Source organism: Antechinus flavipes, chromosome 3, assembly GCF_016432865.1.
Source record: "Antechinus flavipes isolate AdamAnt ecotype Samford, QLD, Australia chromosome 3, AdamAnt_v2, whole genome shotgun sequence".
NCBI lineage: Eukaryota > Metazoa > Chordata > Mammalia > Dasyuromorphia > Dasyuridae > Antechinus > Antechinus flavipes.
Window position 1 is genome coordinate 475,146,757 of NC_067400.1, and position 17,161 is coordinate 475,163,917.

Genomic DNA, 17,161 nt, shown 5'->3' on the forward strand with positions numbered 1-17,161 from the left:
TTATAAATTTGAGTCAGTTCTCTATGTATTTGCTCAGAGACATTTTAAACAAATCCAGTTTGTTACCTTTTTTCCAAAACTTTTCCTTCTTACTAACTTCCTTATAGCGGAGCACACACCCATTCACTCACTTAAGTTCTCAACTTAGAGATCATCCTTAACTCTTGAACTCTTTTCCTCCTCCTACCCCTATTTCTAATTTATGGCCAAATCTTGTCCCTGCTATCTCTTGTATAAGTCTCCTATCCTCTTATGCTTATTGCATGCATGACCTATTGAAATGGTCTGCTGGTTGGTTTCCCTGACTCAAGTATTTTGCCATTACAATTCATCTTCTGCTTAGCTGTCAAAATTATCTTGAAGTACAAACTAATAATATAATTCCCCCTTTCTCAACTAAACTCCAATTTCTCCTTGTCATCTCCAGGATCAAATATAAAACCTTGTGATGTTCAGAATCACTTATAACCTGCCTTCCTCCTCCCTTCCAGACTTATACACTTTACTTTTCTTTTCCCATTCCTTTTCTATCAGATAATTGACCTCCTTGCTGTTCCTCAGAGAAAATACTGCATCTCCTGACCAATATTTTTTCCTGACAGTCTCCCACGAATAAAATTTTTTCCCTCTTTCTCTCTGTCTTTCCTGGCTTCCTTCAGCTCCCAACTAACACCCCACCTTAGCTTGAAAACCGCAGTTTCTCACTGCATCCAGGGCCATTTCTAGTCATCCTGATATCTCTCTGGCTACTGGAGCCAGATGGTACTGGAGTGGAAAGTGAAGCAGTTGACCTTGCACAGCCCTCCCTCACTGAAATCCAAGTCACTTGTATGTCATGACATCACCTTCCTGATGTCATGGGTGATCTTTGAGAACAAAGGACAAACAACAACATCCCACCTTCTATAAGAAATGTTTTGTAACTTCCCTATTCTAGTGACTTATCATTGACTAGCTACTTAACAGATATGTAGCTTTCTTAATGTACCTTGTTTGTACGTTATATCCTCTTTAGACTGAGTATCATTGAGAGCAGGGACGATGGTCTTTTATTTTTCTCAGGACTTAGTGTAATATTTAGCATGTAGTAGATACTTAGTAAATGTGTATTGATTGACTTGGAAATGGAGTCATTGAAAAATGGAATATTTATTTTAACAGCTTTTTTTTTCTGTATTGATTCCTAGAAAAATGAAGTCCTCAGTACATTCTGAAGAAGATGATTTTGTGCCAGAGCTCCATAGGAATGTTCATCCCCGTGAGCGGCCTGATTGGGAAGAAACTCTTAGTGCCATGGTAAGATAGTGTATTGCAGGGTAGAGTGCTGAGCTTTTGACCTATGTCTCTTTATAGGTTTGATCTCTACCTCTAACATTTACAACAAGTATGACAATGTCAAGACACTTAATGCCTCTAACTTTAACTTTTCTTAAATTTCCCCATTACTGTAAAGGATACTGTGATATTCTTGTTCATCTAGTAGACTCATAATCTTGGTCCTTGAGTGTTTATTCTCATTCATCCCACATTTCCAATGTGTTGCCAAATCTTTCAACAGTGTTATTAACAGGATTTAGAAGACTTAAACTATTGATCTTTCCTTTTTGATTTCAAATTTTTAAAGATTTCTTGAACTTCATTGGGTTATAGATATAAACTTACTAAATTGTAAAAATGTGGAATTTACACTTTTTTGTTCATCTTTTTGTTGAAATGTAATCTTTTTTGTTAAAATGTAAGCCCAAGTAATGACAGTGATCAATTAAGTATTCTTTCTTCTTTTCCTGTGTCATTTTTTTGTCATCAGTCACTTTAAAAATATAGACTTTTTTTTTGTTTTTTACATCATCTACATTTCCTAGTGTCTTCTTTCCCAGGAAGCAGTAACTTCTTTAAATAGGTCTAGATGGAGTTTTAATTTCATATTTTTTCTTACTTTTATTCTTTAGTCATGCTTTGCGCTAATTTTCATTTGATTTTTTTTTCCTCTATTAAAGACATTGGCTTAACATACACTGAGAACTAGTTGAGGAATGGTTTTCATATAAGTAAGGTCTTGTTTCTTGTGTATTAAAATATAATTTTCATTTTTATGATGTTACTTGGTGCTTGAATTATCCATTGTCTTTTTATTTTTTTCTTGGGAAAAAAAAAACATTCATTACATAATACTCAGTTTTTGTGCTGTCCATAAATCTTTGTCCTCTCTCATTTCTTGTTCCTGATTTACATTTTCTAACATTTTTTACTGTACTCATCTATTCCCATATTTTCATTAAAATCAACAGATATATTGATTTAATTTGGATAGTCCTTTTTTTGTTCTTTGTAGAATTCCTCTTCTTTATCCTTTGAAATAGTTGTTAGTGTAAAAATTGTAATTGCTTTTCTTGTAGACGTTTTGCAAATACTATGACAAATATCCCATAAAGAGATTGTTTTGATTGTCTTTTGGACATAGTATGAAACTAGTTATATTAATTCCCTTATTTGTTCTTCTTAGGATAATTAGTAGACATCCTTCCTTTTGCTTCAATGTATAATCATCTCCTTCCTGTATTATTGCTGTCCTCCTTACCACAAGTCTCTCACTCTTTATTATTATATTCTCCACTCAGCTTTCAGAATGATTTCCCTAAAATACCTATCTGATAATGTCACTTTTCTACTCAGCAAACTCTAGTATTTTCTTATCACTTCCTTGGTCAAATATAACATCCTTTTGTTTGCTATTCCAAGTCTTTCATTACCTCTAACCCTCCATTTTCCCTCTCCCCTGTCTCTTTCTCTGCCAGTCTACTTCTGTCTTACAGACACACACTTCCTAATCCAGTGACTTGCTATCGGCCTCCCTTTTAGTTTCCCTGGTTTGCTTTAGTTCCCAGCTAAAACCTTACTTTTTAATGGAAGACTTTTCCATTATGGGCATTTATTGTTAGAGTTTTCTGGTGTCAATTTAGAAAGGATTTTACTTGGTCAGGAACTCTCTAGATGATTCTTTTGTGGAGTTAGCAATGATTACTCTAGATCTTTTTTTTTTTTTTTTTAATATCTTTTTATTGATAGAACACATGCCAGGGTAATTTTTTACAACATTATCCCTTGCATTCATTTCTGTTCCAATTTTTCCCCTCCCTCCCTCCACCCCTTCCCCCAGATGGCAAGCAGTCCTTTACATGTTGAATAGGTTACAGTATATCCTGGATACAATATATTTGTGCAAAACCGGACAGTTTTCTTGTTGCACAGGGAGAATTGAATTCAGAAGGTATAAATAACCCGGGAAGAAAAACAAAAATGCAAGCAGTTTATATTTATTTCCCAGTGTTCTTTCTCTGGGTGTAGCTGCTTCTGTCCATCTTTGATCAATTAAGGCTCTCTTTATCGAAGAGATCCACTTCCATCAGAATACATCCTCAAACAGTATCATTGTTGAGGTATATAATGATCTCCTGGTTCTGCTCATTTCACTTAGCATCAGTTCATGTAAGTCTCGCCAGTCCTCTCTGTATTCATCCTGCTGGTCATTCCTTACAGAACAATAATATTCCATAACTTTCATATACCACAGTTTACTCAACCATTCTCCAATTGATGGACATCCTTTCATTTTCCAGCTTCTAGCCACTACAAACAGGGCTGCTACAAACATTTTGGCACATACAGGTCCCTTTCCTTTCTTTAGTATCTCTTTGGGGTATAAGCCCAGTAGAAACACTGCTGGATCAAAGGGTATGCACAGTTTGATAACTTTTTGAGCATCGTTCCAAATTGCTCTCCAGAATGGCTGGATGTGTTCACAATTCCACCAACAATGTATCAGTGTATCTGTTTTCCCACATCCCCTCCAACATTCCCCATTATCTTTCCCTGTCATTCTAGCCAATCTGACAGGTGTGTAGTGGTATCTCAGAGTTGTCTTAATTTGCATTTCTCTGATTAATAATGATTTGGAGCATATTTTCATATGTCTATAAATAGTTTCAATTTCTTCATCTGAGAATTGTCTGTTCATATCCTTTGACCATTTATCAATTGGAGAATGGTTTGATTTCTTATAGATTAGAGTCAATTCTCTATATATTTTGGAAATGAGGCCTTTATCAGAACCTTTGATTGTAAAAATGTTTTCCCAATTTATTGTTTCCCTTCTAATCTTGTTTGCATTTGTTTTGTTTGTACAAAAACTTTTCAATTTGATATAATCAAAATTTTCTATGTTGTGGTCAATAGCGATCTCTAGTTGTTCTTTGGTCATAAATTCCTCCCTCTTCCACAGGTCTGCGAGGTAAACTATCCTATGCTCTTCCAATTTATTTATCATCTCATTGTTTATGCCTAGGTCATGAACCCATTTTGACCTTATCTTGGTGTACGGTGTTAAGTGTGGGTCAATGCCTAGTTTCTGCCATACTGATTTCCAATTTTCCCAGCAATTTTTGTCAAATAATGCATTCTTATCCCAGAAACTGGTGTCTTTGGGTTTGTCAAACACTATATTATTAAAGTTATTGGCTGTTTTGTCCTTTGAACCTAACCTATTCCATTGATCAACTAGTCTATTTCTTAGCCAATACCAGATGGTTTTAGTAACTGCTGCTTTATAATATAATATTAGATCTGGTACAGCTAGGCCACCCTCATTTGATTTTTTTTTTCATTAATTCCCTTGAAATTCTTGACCTTTTGTTTTTCCATATGAACTTTGTTGTTATTTTTTTTAATTCATCAAAGTAGTTTTTTGGGAGTCTGATTGGTATAGCACTAAATAAGTAGATTAATTTAGGTAGTATTGTCATCTTTATTATATTTGCTCGCCCAATCCAAGAGCATTTAATATTTTTCCAGTTGGTTAGATCAGACTTAATTTGTGTGGAAAGTGTTTTGTAGTTTTGCTCATAAAGTTTCTGATTTTCCCTTGGCAGATAGATTCCTAAATATTTTATACAATCAGTAGTTACTTTAAATGGAATTTCTTTTTGTATCTCAAACTGTTGGGTTTTGTTAGTGATATATAAGAATGTTGATGACTTATGTGCATTTATTTCATATCCTGCAACTTTGCTGAAGGTGTAGATTGTTTATAATAACTTTTTGGTAGAATCTCTGGGGTTCTCTAAGTATACCATCATATCATCAGCAAGGAGTGATAATTTGGTTTCTTCATTGCCTATTCTTATTCCTTTAATCTCTTTCTCAACTCTTATTGCCAAAGCTAGCATTTCTAATACAATATTAAATAGTAACGGTGATAGTGGGCAACCTTGTTTTACTCCTCATCTTATTGGAAATGGTTGCAGTTTATCCCCGTTACATATGATGCTTACTGCTGGTTTTAAATAGATGCTACTGATTATTTTAAGGAAAAGTCCATTTATTCCTATACTCTCAAGAGTTTTTAATAGGAATGGATGTTGGAGTTTATCAAATGCTTTTTCTGCATCTATTGAGATGATCATATGGTTTTTGTTAATTTGATTATTAATATGGCCAATTATATTGATAGTTTTCCTAATATTGAACCAGCCCTGCATTCCTGGTATAAATCCTACTTGATCATGATGTATTATCCTGGGGATGATTTTCTGTAGTCTTTTTGCTAATATCTTATTTAAGATTTTAGCATCAATATTCATTAGGGAGATTGGTCTATAATTTTCTTTCTCTGTTTTCAACCTACCTGGTTTAGGTATCAGTACCATGTCTGTGTCATAAAAGGAGTTTGGTAGGACTCCTTCATTCCCTATTTTTTCAAATAGTTTATATAACATTGGGGCTAATTGTTCTTTGAATGTTTGGTAGAATTCACATGTAAATCCGTCTGGTCCTGGGGATTTTTTTTTTAGGGAGTTGATTAATAGCTTGTTCTATTTCTTTTTCTGAAATGGGACTATTTAAGCAATTTACTTCCTCCTCTGATAATCTGGGAAGCCTATATTTTTGGAGGTAGTCATCCATTTCGCTTAGGTTATCAAATTTATTGGCATAAAGTTGGGCAAAGTAACCCCTTATTATTTCTTTAATTTCCTTTTCATCAGTGGTAACTTCTCCTTTCATTTTTAAGACTGCCAATTTGATTTCCCTCTCTTCTTTTTCTAATCAGATTTACCAAAGGTTTATCAATTTTATTGGCTTTTTCATAAAACCAACTCTTAGTTTTATTTATTAGTTCAATAGTTTTTTTGCTTTCTATATTATTAATTTCTCCTTTTAATTTTAGAATTTCAAGTTTAGTAATTGATTGGGGGTTTTTAATTTGGTCTTTTTCTAACTTTTTAAGTTCCAGGCCCAATTCATTGATCTTCTCTTTTTCTATTTTATTCAAGTAAGCTTCTAAGGATATAAAATTTCCCCTTATTACTGCTTTGGCTGCATCCCATAAATTTTGATATGATGTCTCATTGTTGTCATTATCTTGAGTGAAATTATTAATTGTATCTATAATTTGCTGTTTCACCCAATCATTCTTTAAGATGAGATTATTTAGTTTCCAATTACTTTTTGGTCTATTTACACCTAACTTTTTGTTAAATGTAGTTTTTATTGCATTGTGGTCTGAAAAAAAAACATTTACTATTTCTGCCTTCCTGCATTTAATTTTGAGGTCTTTATGTCCTAATATATGGTCAATTTTTGTGTAGGTTCCATGAACTGCTGAGAAGAAAGTATACTCCTTTCTGTCACCATTCAGTTTTCTCCAGAGATCTATCATACCTAATTTTTCTAATATTCTATTTACCTCTTTAATTTCTTTCTTATTTGTTTTGTGATTTGATTTATCTAAATCTGAGAGTGCAAGATTGAGATCTCCCACTATTATAGTTTTGCTGTCTATTTCTTCTCGCAACTCTCTTAGCTTCTCTTTAAGGAAGTTAGATGCAATACCATTTGGTGCATATATGTTTAATACTGATATTGCTTCATTCTCTATAGTACCCTTAAGCAAGATATAGTTTCCTTCCTTATCTCTTTTAATTAGATCAATCTTTGCTTTTGCTTGATCTGAGATAAGGATGGCTACCCCTGCTTTTTTGACTTCACCTGAAGCATAATAGATTCTGCTCCAGCCTTTTAGTCTATATGTATCTCCCTGTTTTAAATGTGTTTCCTGTAAACAACAGATTGTAGGGTTCTGACTTTTGATCCAGTCTGTTATCCGCCTCCTCTTTATGGGAGAGTTCATCCCATTCACATTTGCGGTTAAAATAACCAATTCTTCATTTCCTGCCATCCTAATATCCCCAGATTATACTTTTCTTTTTCTTGCCCTCCTTCCCTTCTCCCCTATTGGTCCCACTATTGTCGCGCAGCTCTCCCTCTTTAGTATCCCTCCCTCCTCCTTTTGAATCCCTTCCCCTTTCTTGTACCCTTCCCTTATTACTCTTTTTCCTTCTCCCTTTTCCTCTCCTACTTTTTAATGAAGTGAGAGAAGAATCTGAGTAAAACAAATATGTCAATTGTTTCCTCTTTGAGCCAACTCTGATGAGAGTAGGATTCACACAATGTTCCTCCCCCTCTCTAAGTTCCCTCATATATGATAGGTTTCCTTTGCCTCATTGTCGCATGTAGTTTCCCTCTTTTTATCTCCCTTCTTCCCTTTTTCTGACGCTATCCTCTTTCCATTTCTACTTCCCTTTTTTATGTTATATCAGTAAGATCAAATTATACATATGGTTTGTATGTATATTCACAACAGAAATACATTTCTCAAAGGTTCCTTTTACCTTTTTCTACTTCTCTTGATTCCTGTTGTTGAAGATCAAATTTTTTGTTTAAGTCTGGTTTTTTCCTTAGAAACAGATGGAATTCCTCTATTTCATTAAATGTCCATCTTCTTCCGTGGAAAAAAATACTCAGCTTAGCTGGATAGTTTATTCTTGGCTGCATTCCAAGTTCTTTTGCCTTTCAGAATATCTGGTTCCAGGCCCTTCGATCCTTTAATGTTGAGGCAGCCGGGTCTTGCGTGACCCTTATTGTGGCATCTCGGTATTTGAACTGTTTTTTCCTGGCTGCTTGTAAAATTTTTTCTTTAGTCTGGAAATTCTGAAGTTTGGCCACAATATTCCTTGGAGTCTTTATTTTAGGGTCTTTTTCAGAAGGTGTTCGATGAATTCTTTCAACGCCTATTTTCCCTTCCGGTTCTATTACTTCTGGGCAGTTCTCTTTGATGATTTCCTGTAAAATTGTATCTAGGCTCTTTTTTTCATCATAATTTTCTGGTAGTCCGATGATCCTCAGGTTATCTCTCCTAGATCTATTTTCCAGATCTGTTGTTTTTCCCAGTAAATATTTGACATTTTTTCCAATCTTTCATTTTTTTTGGTTTTGCTTGACTGATTCTTGATGTCTCAATGACATTTCTATTTGTTCAGTTCTAATTTTTAGTGAGTTATTTTCTTCATTAGCTTTTTTTACTTCTTTTTGTATATGTCCAATTGAGTTGTTTTGCTCTATGGAATTTTTTTCCATTTCACTATTTTTTTTTTTTTTAGTGAGTTATTTTCTTCTTCCAATTCGCAAACTCTGTTTTTTACCTTTTCCAATTCACATTTCAGGAAGTTGTTTTCTTTTTCCACTTTATCAAATTTTTCTTTTAATGAGTTATGTGCCTTTTCTGTACTCTTTTTTTCCTAGCTTCTCTTTCCTTTCCCCATTTCTCTTCTAGCTCTCTTTTAAGGTTTTGAATAGTCTCTTCTAGGAGAGCCTTTTGTATTGGAGACCAATAATCGTCTGGAGACTGTCTGCTATTAGTAGCTGTTCTCTTTCTGTGTAGAAACTATCAATCGTTCTTTTGATTTTTTTACTCATTTTGTTAAAGCCTGTAAGGTCTGCCTTCAGAGCCAGGAGGTTACCAGCTTCCTCTGCAGAGCAGTGAAAGTTTATGGACAGGGTAGCTGTCCTGTTGACCGGCTACAAAAAGCAGTGAGGTACTGGAGTGCTCTGGGAAAGAGTTCCTCACCAGAAAGTAACTCAGGCCTGCAGGGCTGGGCTGGGAAAGTGCCTTTCAAAGAACCTCAGCTGTGTGAGATGACTGCCCTGGGGCTAGACACTTAGCAGTGAGAGTTTCACTTCCCAAGCCAAACCCTGCCCTGAGGCTATGGGTATTAGCAGCTGAGCAGTGAATGGGTTTTCAGGGACAGGAAGTGTCTGCCCGGGGAAGCACAGTCTGCTGGGGAAGTTCTATTGCCCCAGGCCGAGCCCCCCACACTGCCGATTAGAGGCTGTCCAGGCTGGGCCCCACTGTCGTGCAGATTAGTAATTGCCCCCGCAAAAGCCCCGAACTGCCAGATGTGGCCACAGGGCTGCGGTAAAGTCTGCCTGAGTCACTTCCGGGTTTGAGGGGTTACAGCCAGATCTCGTTAGGTTCTGTTGTTTTTTAGAGCACCCTCTGTTTTAGGCTTTAACTTCTCTGCCAGTTTACTGCTTTGTAGTCAAGGCAGAGCAGTTAGCCTATAGCAGAGTGGTCCCTATAACTTCTCTAGCCACAGAGATCACCCCCGCCCCTGGTCTGCTCAGGAAGCCAGCCTCTAGCTGCCTGCGCTAGTCTGTTCCTGGCCCCTCAGGACAAACCTTTCCTGGCAAGTTTCCGGATCGGCTGGTAAGTTGTAGTGCTTCTTATCTTCATGAATTTAAGCAGTGAAGAGTTATTTTTGAGGCTGGATTAAATATTTGGTTATGAGGGTAATGAGAGGAGCTTAGAGAGTAGTGTGTGCCTGCTCCGCCATCTTGGCTCCACCCCGGAAGTCCGATTACTCTAGATCTGATGCATAATTCCTTCAGTGGAAGAGTTTTTAAGCATTTTTGATAAATGGGACCCTACTTGTCATATTGTTTGTACTAAAAGACTTGGTCCTTACCCTTGATTTTTTTGCAGGAATAGCAATGCATTATTGGCTACCACTCCCAAGGATATTATGGCTCAAGTTTAGTCATGTCACTACCATGCTTAAAAACCTAGAATGTTTCCCTTTTGTCCCTAAGAAAACACACAGGTAACATTGTCTGTGATGGAACACTTTCCACACCCTTGATCCAGGATACTAGCTTTTAACATAATTTTTTCATATACTACAGCAAAATTAGAATGTTGAATAAACTTTGGTTCCATACCACTCACATGAGCCTGAAATGCCTTCTTTCCTCATTTTAGACTTTTAGAACAATGATCTTTCTTCAAGTGTCAGCCAGGTACTTCCTCCTTTATATAGTCTTTCTTGGACTGAAAATGTTCTCCCCATATCTAAGTTTCTGAAAGAGTATTTTATTATTCCAATCTCCTCATTGCCCATTTTGTCTGGATTTTTCCTTTAAGTTCATCACACTTCTGTTAAATTTATTAATATATATCATCTCTGTATGCTTTCCACTATCTTGCATATAAGCTTCTTTATGTTAGAAACTCATATTTCATGTTTGAGTTTTCTCTACTGCCAGTGGAATTTAGAAACATATCGTTTACATATATGCATACACGTGTACATATAAATATATGCCCACACAAGCATACAAACACATATGTAAATATATACATACATGGACATATGTGTGTGTCCCTCTAATGCTCATTGCTAAGTGGAATAATATTGAATATTTTTCAAATGAATTTTGTCTAACCTGTATCCTTATCCATTCTGTTCAGTCCTTTCCTCTTTCTGACCTCCTGTCACATCCTTCACATCATTTTATTCCAAATCTTTTTTATATTTCAGTATTTGCATTTTCCCTCAGTTGCCATCTCTCTGGAGAGTATCTCTTTGTGCTTTTACTGAAATTGTTTTGAATTCTTGTATATGTATTTTCCTTACCATGAAATTGCCTTTTTCCTTGATAAAGTTAATTCCTTTCCTTTTAACTCCTGATCTAATATTTTCATCCCTTTCTTTCTCCTCTAAGACCTAGCTCCATTGATACTTCCACTTTCTTTTTTTATCCATTTGACATTGTAAAACAATTCTACCTTTTTAAAATAGTTCCCCACTTTGCTTTTCATGACATTATATTTTTTTCTTATATCTCTGACCCTATAATCTAAGTTTCATCTACTTTTCATCTTTTCCCTCTTTAAATATGGGCAATCCCCAGCTTCTTAATTGCATTGGCACTAGTGTTCATCTCAATAATTGTCCTCTTAGGAATATTACTATCACTTATAATCTCATTCTTCTATCATTAACTGCCCCTACATAATAGCATTTTACTTAGTTATGTTTTCTTAGAAGAAATGTTCAACTTTATGTAATTTGTCCCTATATTTCAATGATGTGAAATTTTGAATCACTGAAAAATGACACCTTTTCATTAGATTTTTATATAGTGCATTAATTGATGATTTCCTCTTCTAATTCATGTGTGTCTCTGCTAGATCTCAAATCTAATGTGAGGTAGGTGGAAGCTCAGTGGATAGAGCACTGGGTCTGGAATGAATCAGGAAGACACATAGTCAGATCTGGTCTCTTACGGATATTAACTGTGTTAGCTTGGGCAAGTCACTTAACTTCTGTTTGCCTTCATCCACCGGAAAAGGAAATTGCAAACTATCCAGTATCTTTCCCAACAAAACCTCACAGCCAGTATTGGTATGCTGTGTTCTATGGGGTCACAAAAAGTAGGACATGACTGATAAAGATCTAAACTACTCAAAAGTTTTTGTGAATGTTATGTTGAGAATGTCATTCTATTAATAAAATGATGTTTATCTTACTAATATGTCATGTCAATGTTGCTGGACATTGACCTGAATGTGGTTAATGGCGTAAGGAAATTGGTTTTAGTGGGAATATTGTAAAGAGTCAAAATATAAGAAATTTATTACATGAAAGGAAAAAGTGATAGATTTGTGTCTTATCTTTTAACTTAATGAATACAATGCAGATAATTTTCTCAAGGAGTTTAGTCACAGAATGTAGGCGAGATCTAGAATTCGTTATGAGAATTGAATGGATCAAGTGATAGTCTTTTGTGGCTATTGCGTGTGCTATGGTTTCTTGAGCTACAAATGAGAGTTGTGTGATAAGTGGAGCCCTGAAATGGGCTCAGCAAGCTCTCTCACTAGAGGGGTTAGTCTTCCCCTTAGTAGTCACCAGCAGGCCTCAAATCTGTGAAGCCTTCCCTAGCAGATGGCTATTAAGGTGGCTGGAGCAGGTGGGCCAAGTGTCCCCAGCCTGGTCAGACTTCAGAGATCCTGAGCTAATCTGCTGCATTCTGGGTCAGTGCCTGTTGTTTTGACTTTTGTCTTGTCCCTGACTTTGATGACTCTGGGAGAGAAAGTGAAGTTGACAACTTTGTGCCAATTCTGCCTCACTTCAATCTAATACTTGAAATTCAAGATATCACTTTGTGATGTCATTGATCTGCTTTGAAAACAAAGGATGAACAACAGTAGTTTTATACCTTAGGCTCCCTTCCTGCGTGTATTGCCCTGTGGTCCAATAACCCTGACTTGCGGTCTAACGCTGTCAGCCAACTCCAGACATTTTCAATGTCTGTTCTACAAACATGGGACACCCTTCTTTATTATCTCTACATCATGATTTTTCTGGATTTCTATAAGTTCCAGCTAAAATCTTTCTCTCTGCAGAAAGACTTTTCCCTCTTAATTTTGCTCCCTTCTTTCTACTGATTAATTAGAATTTATTCTATATATTGCTCTATTCTTAGTGATTTGCACATTGTGTTTCCTACTAGACTGTGAGTTCTTTGAACACAAGGATTATCGTTGCCTCCCTTTGCTTAACACAATGCCTGGCACATATCTGTTAACTTAATGAATCAATGCAGATGATTTTCTCAAGGAGTTTAGTCACAGAATGGAGGAGAGATCTAGGATTACTTACAAGAATTGAATGGATCAAGTGAAAGTTTTTTAGGAATTGGGGAGGTGGGACAGTTTGTAGGCAGTAAGGAAGCAGCCAGTAGTTAGGGAGACATTGAAGATAAGTGAGAAAGTAGAAATGATAAGGGTTCAGGTCTGCTAGAGAAGATGTGTTAGAATGGGATCCCTTGTACATGCTAAGTAGTTTGCCTTAACCCTACAAATTAAAATGATCTATGTTATATTTTATTTTTATGTATTCTGTTAAATATTTTCTAGTTATATTTTAACATAATTTAGGGCTGCAATCCAGACTTTCGGAGTCAGAGCTGTTAAGTTGGATATATCTGCTTTAGGTGACTTTAATAATAAATCAGAGAATCCGTTGAAGTTTATAGTTCATAATTCTTTTTTTTTCCTAGTCTTTTTTTTTTAAATTTTTATTTAATAATTACTTTATATTGACACTCGTTTCTGTTCCGATTTTTTTTTCCCTCCCTCCCTCCACCCCCTCCCCTAGATGGCAAGCAGTCCTTTATATGTTGGATATATTGCAATATATCCTAGATACAATATATGTTTGCAGAACCGAACAGTTCTCTTGTTGCATAGGAAGAATTGGATTCAGAAGGTATAAATAACCCGGGAAGAAAAACAAAAATGCAGATAGTTCACATTCGTTTCCCAGTGTTCTTTCTTTGGGTGTAGCTGCTTTTGTCCGTCATTTATCAATTGAAACTCAGGTCTCTTTGTCAAAGAAATCCACTTCCATCAAAATATGTCCTCATACAATATCGTTGTCGAAGTGTATAATGATCTCCTGGTTCTGCTCATTTCACTTAGCATCAGTTCATGTAAGTCTCGCCAGTCCTCTCTGTATTCATCCTGCTGGTCATTTCTTACAAAACAATAATATTCCATAACCTTCATATACCACAATTTACCCAGCCATTCTCCAATTGATGGGCATCCATTCATTTTTCAGTTTCTAGCAACTACAAACAGGGCTGCTACAAACATTTTGGCACATACAGGTGAGAATTGAATGGATCAAGTGATAGTCTTTTGTGGCTATTGCGTGTGCTATGGTTTCTTGAGCTACAAATGAGAGTTGTGTGATAAGTGGAGCCCTGAAATGGGCTCAGCAAGCTCTCTCACTAGAGGGGTTAGTCTTCCCCTTAGTAGTCACCAGCAGGCCTCAAATCTGTGAAGCCTTCCCTAGCAGATGGCTATTAAGGTGGCTGGAGCAGGTGGGCCAAGTGTCCCCAGCCTGGTCAGACTTCAGAGATCCTGAGCTAATCTGCTGCATTCTGGGTCAGTGCCTGTTGTTTTGACTTTTGTCTTGTCCCTGACTTTGATGACTCTGGGAGAGAAAGTGAAGTTGACAACTTTGTGCCAATTCTGCCTCACTTCAATCTAATACTTGAAATTCAAGATATCACTTTGTGATGTCATTGATCTGCTTTGAAAACAAAGGATGAACAACAGTAGTTTTATACCTTAGGCTCCCTTCCTGCGTGTATTGCCCTGTGGTCCAATAACCCTGACTTGCGGTCTAACGCTGTCAGCCAACTCCAGACATTTTCAATGTCTGTTCTACAAACATGGGACAACCTTCTTTATTATCTCTACATCATGATTTTTCTGGATTTCTATAAGTTCCAGCTAAAATCTTTCTCTCTGCAGAAAGACTTTTCCCTCTTAATTTTGCTCCCTTCTTTCTACTGATTAATTAGAATTTATTCTATATATTGCTCTATTCTTAGTGATTTGCACATTGTGTTTCCTACTAGACTGTGAGTTCTTTGAACACAAGGATTATCGTTGCCTCCCTTTGCTTAACACAATGCCTGGCACATATCTGTTAACTTAATGAATCAATGCAGATGATTTTCTCAAGGAGTTTAGTCACAGAATGGAGGAGAGATCTAGGATTACTTACAAGAATTGAATGGATCAAGTGAAAGTTTTTTAGGAATTGGGGAGGTGGGACAGTTTGTAGGCAGTAAGGAAGCAGCCAGTAGTTAGGGAAACATTGAAGATAAGTGAGAAAGTAGAAATGATAAGGGTTCAGGTCTGCTAGAGAAGATGTGTTAGAATGGGATCCCTTGTACATGCTAAGTAGTTTGCCTTAACCCTACAAATTAAAATGATCTATGTTATATTTTATTTTTATGTATTCTGTTAAATATTTTCTAGTTATATTTTAACATAATTTAGGGCTGCAATCCAGACTTTTGGAGTCAGAGCTGTTAAGTTGGATATATCTGCTTTAGGTGACTTTAATAATAAATCAGAGAATCCGTTGAAGTTTATAGTTCATAATTCTTTTTTTTTTCCTAGTCTTTTTTTTTAAATTTTTATTTAATAATTACTTTATATTGACACTCGTTTCTGTTCCGATTTTTTTTTCTCTCCCTCCCTCCACCCCCTCCCCTAGATGGCAAGCAGTCCTTTATATGTTGGATATATTGCAATATATCCTAGATACAATATATGTTTGCAGAACCGAACAGTTCTCTTGTTGCATAGGAAGAATTGGATTCAGAAGGTATAAATAACCCGGAAGAAAAACAAAAATGCAGATAGTTCACATTCGTTTCCCAGTGTTCTTTCTTTGGGTGTAGCTGCTTTTGTCCGTCATTTATCAATTGAAACTCAGGTCTCTTTGTCAAAGAAATCCACTTCCATCAAAATATGTCCTCATACAATATCGTTGTCGAAGTGTATAATGATCTCCTGGTTCTGCTCATTTCACTTAGCATCAGTTCATGTAAGTCTCGCCAGTCCTCTCTGTATTCATCCTGCTGGTCATTTCTTACAAAACAATAATATTCCATAACCTTCATATACCACAATTTACCCAGCCATTCTCCAATTGATGGGCATCCATTCATTTTTCAGTTTCTAGCAACTACAAACAGGGCTGCTACAAACATTTTGGCACATACAGGTCCCTTTCCCTTCTTTAGTATTTCTTTGGGATATAAGCCCAAAAGAAACACTGCTGGATCAAAGGGTATGCACAATTTGATAATTTTTTGGGCATAATTCCAGATTGCTCTCCAGAATGGTTGGATTCGTTCACAACTCCACCAACAGTGCATTAGTGTCCCAGTTTTCCCGCATCCCCTCCAACATTCATTATTATTTTTTCCTGTCATCTTAGCCAATCTGACAGGTGTGTAGTGATATCTCAGAGTTGTCTTAATTTGCATTTCTCTGATCAATAATGATTTGGAACACTTTCATATGAGTGGTAATAGTTTCAATTTCATCCTCTGAAAATTGTCTTGTTCATATCCTTTGACCATTTATCAATTGGAGAATGGCTTGATTTCTTATAAATTTGAGACAGTTCTCTATATATTTTGGAAATGAGGCCTTTATCAGAACCTTTAACTGTGAAAATGTTTTCCCAGTTTGTTGCTTCCCTTCTAATCTTGTTTGCATTAGTTTTATTTGTACAAAGGCTTTTTAATTTGATGTAATCAAAATTTTCTTTTTTATTTTTATTTTTTTTTAATTTAATTTTTATTTAATAATTACTTTATATTGACACTCGTTTACTTTATATTGACACTCGTTTCTGTTCCAATTTTTTTTTCCCTCCCTCCCTCCACCCCCTCCCCTAGATGGCAAGCAGTCCTTTATATGTTGGATATGTTGCAGTATATCCTAGATATAATATATGTTTGCAGAACCGAACAGTTCTCTTGTTGCATAGGGAGAATTGGATTCAGAAGGTATAAATAACCCGGGAAGAAAAACAAAAATGCAGATAGTTCACATTTGTTTCCCAGTGTTCTTTCTTTGGGTGTAGCTGCTTTTGTCCGTCATTTATCAATTGAAACTCAGGTCTCTTTGTCAAAGAAATCCACTTCCATCAAAATATGTCCTCATACAATATCGTTGTCGAAGTGTATAATGATCTCCTGGTTCTGCTCATTTCACTTAGCATCAGTTCATGTAAGTCTCGCCAGTCCTCTCTGTATTCATCCTGCTGGTCATTTCTTACAAAACAATAATATTCCATAACCTTCATATACCACAATTTACCCAGCCATTCTCCAATTGATGGGCATCCATTCATTTTCCAGTTTCTAGCAACTACAAACAGGGCTGCTACAAACATTTTGGCACATACAGGTCCCTTTCCCTTCTTTAGTATTTCTTTGGGATATAAGCCCAAAAGAAACACTGCTGGATCAAAGGGTATGCACAATTTGATAATTTTTTGGGCATAATTCCAGATTGCTCTCCAGAATGGTTGGATTCGTTCACAACTCCACCAACAGTGCATTAGTGTCCCAGTTTTCCCGCATCCCCTCCAACATTCATTATTATTTT

General features: G+C 36.1%; 1 protein-coding gene across 1 annotated transcript in view; it reads left to right on the forward strand.

Annotated features, from left to right (window-relative positions):
* The window catches only part of ARHGAP32 (Rho GTPase activating protein 32), a 417,059-nt gene that overhangs the window by 148,213 nt on the left and 251,685 nt on the right, over positions 1-17,161 (forward strand). Inside the window, exon 2 of the mRNA XM_051986687.1 lies at positions 1,188-1,296. Coding sequence (XP_051842647.1) covers positions 1,192-1,296 — 105 coding nt within the window. The 5' untranslated portion in view covers positions 1,188-1,191. The remainder of the gene's footprint in view (positions 1-1,187; positions 1,297-17,161) is intronic.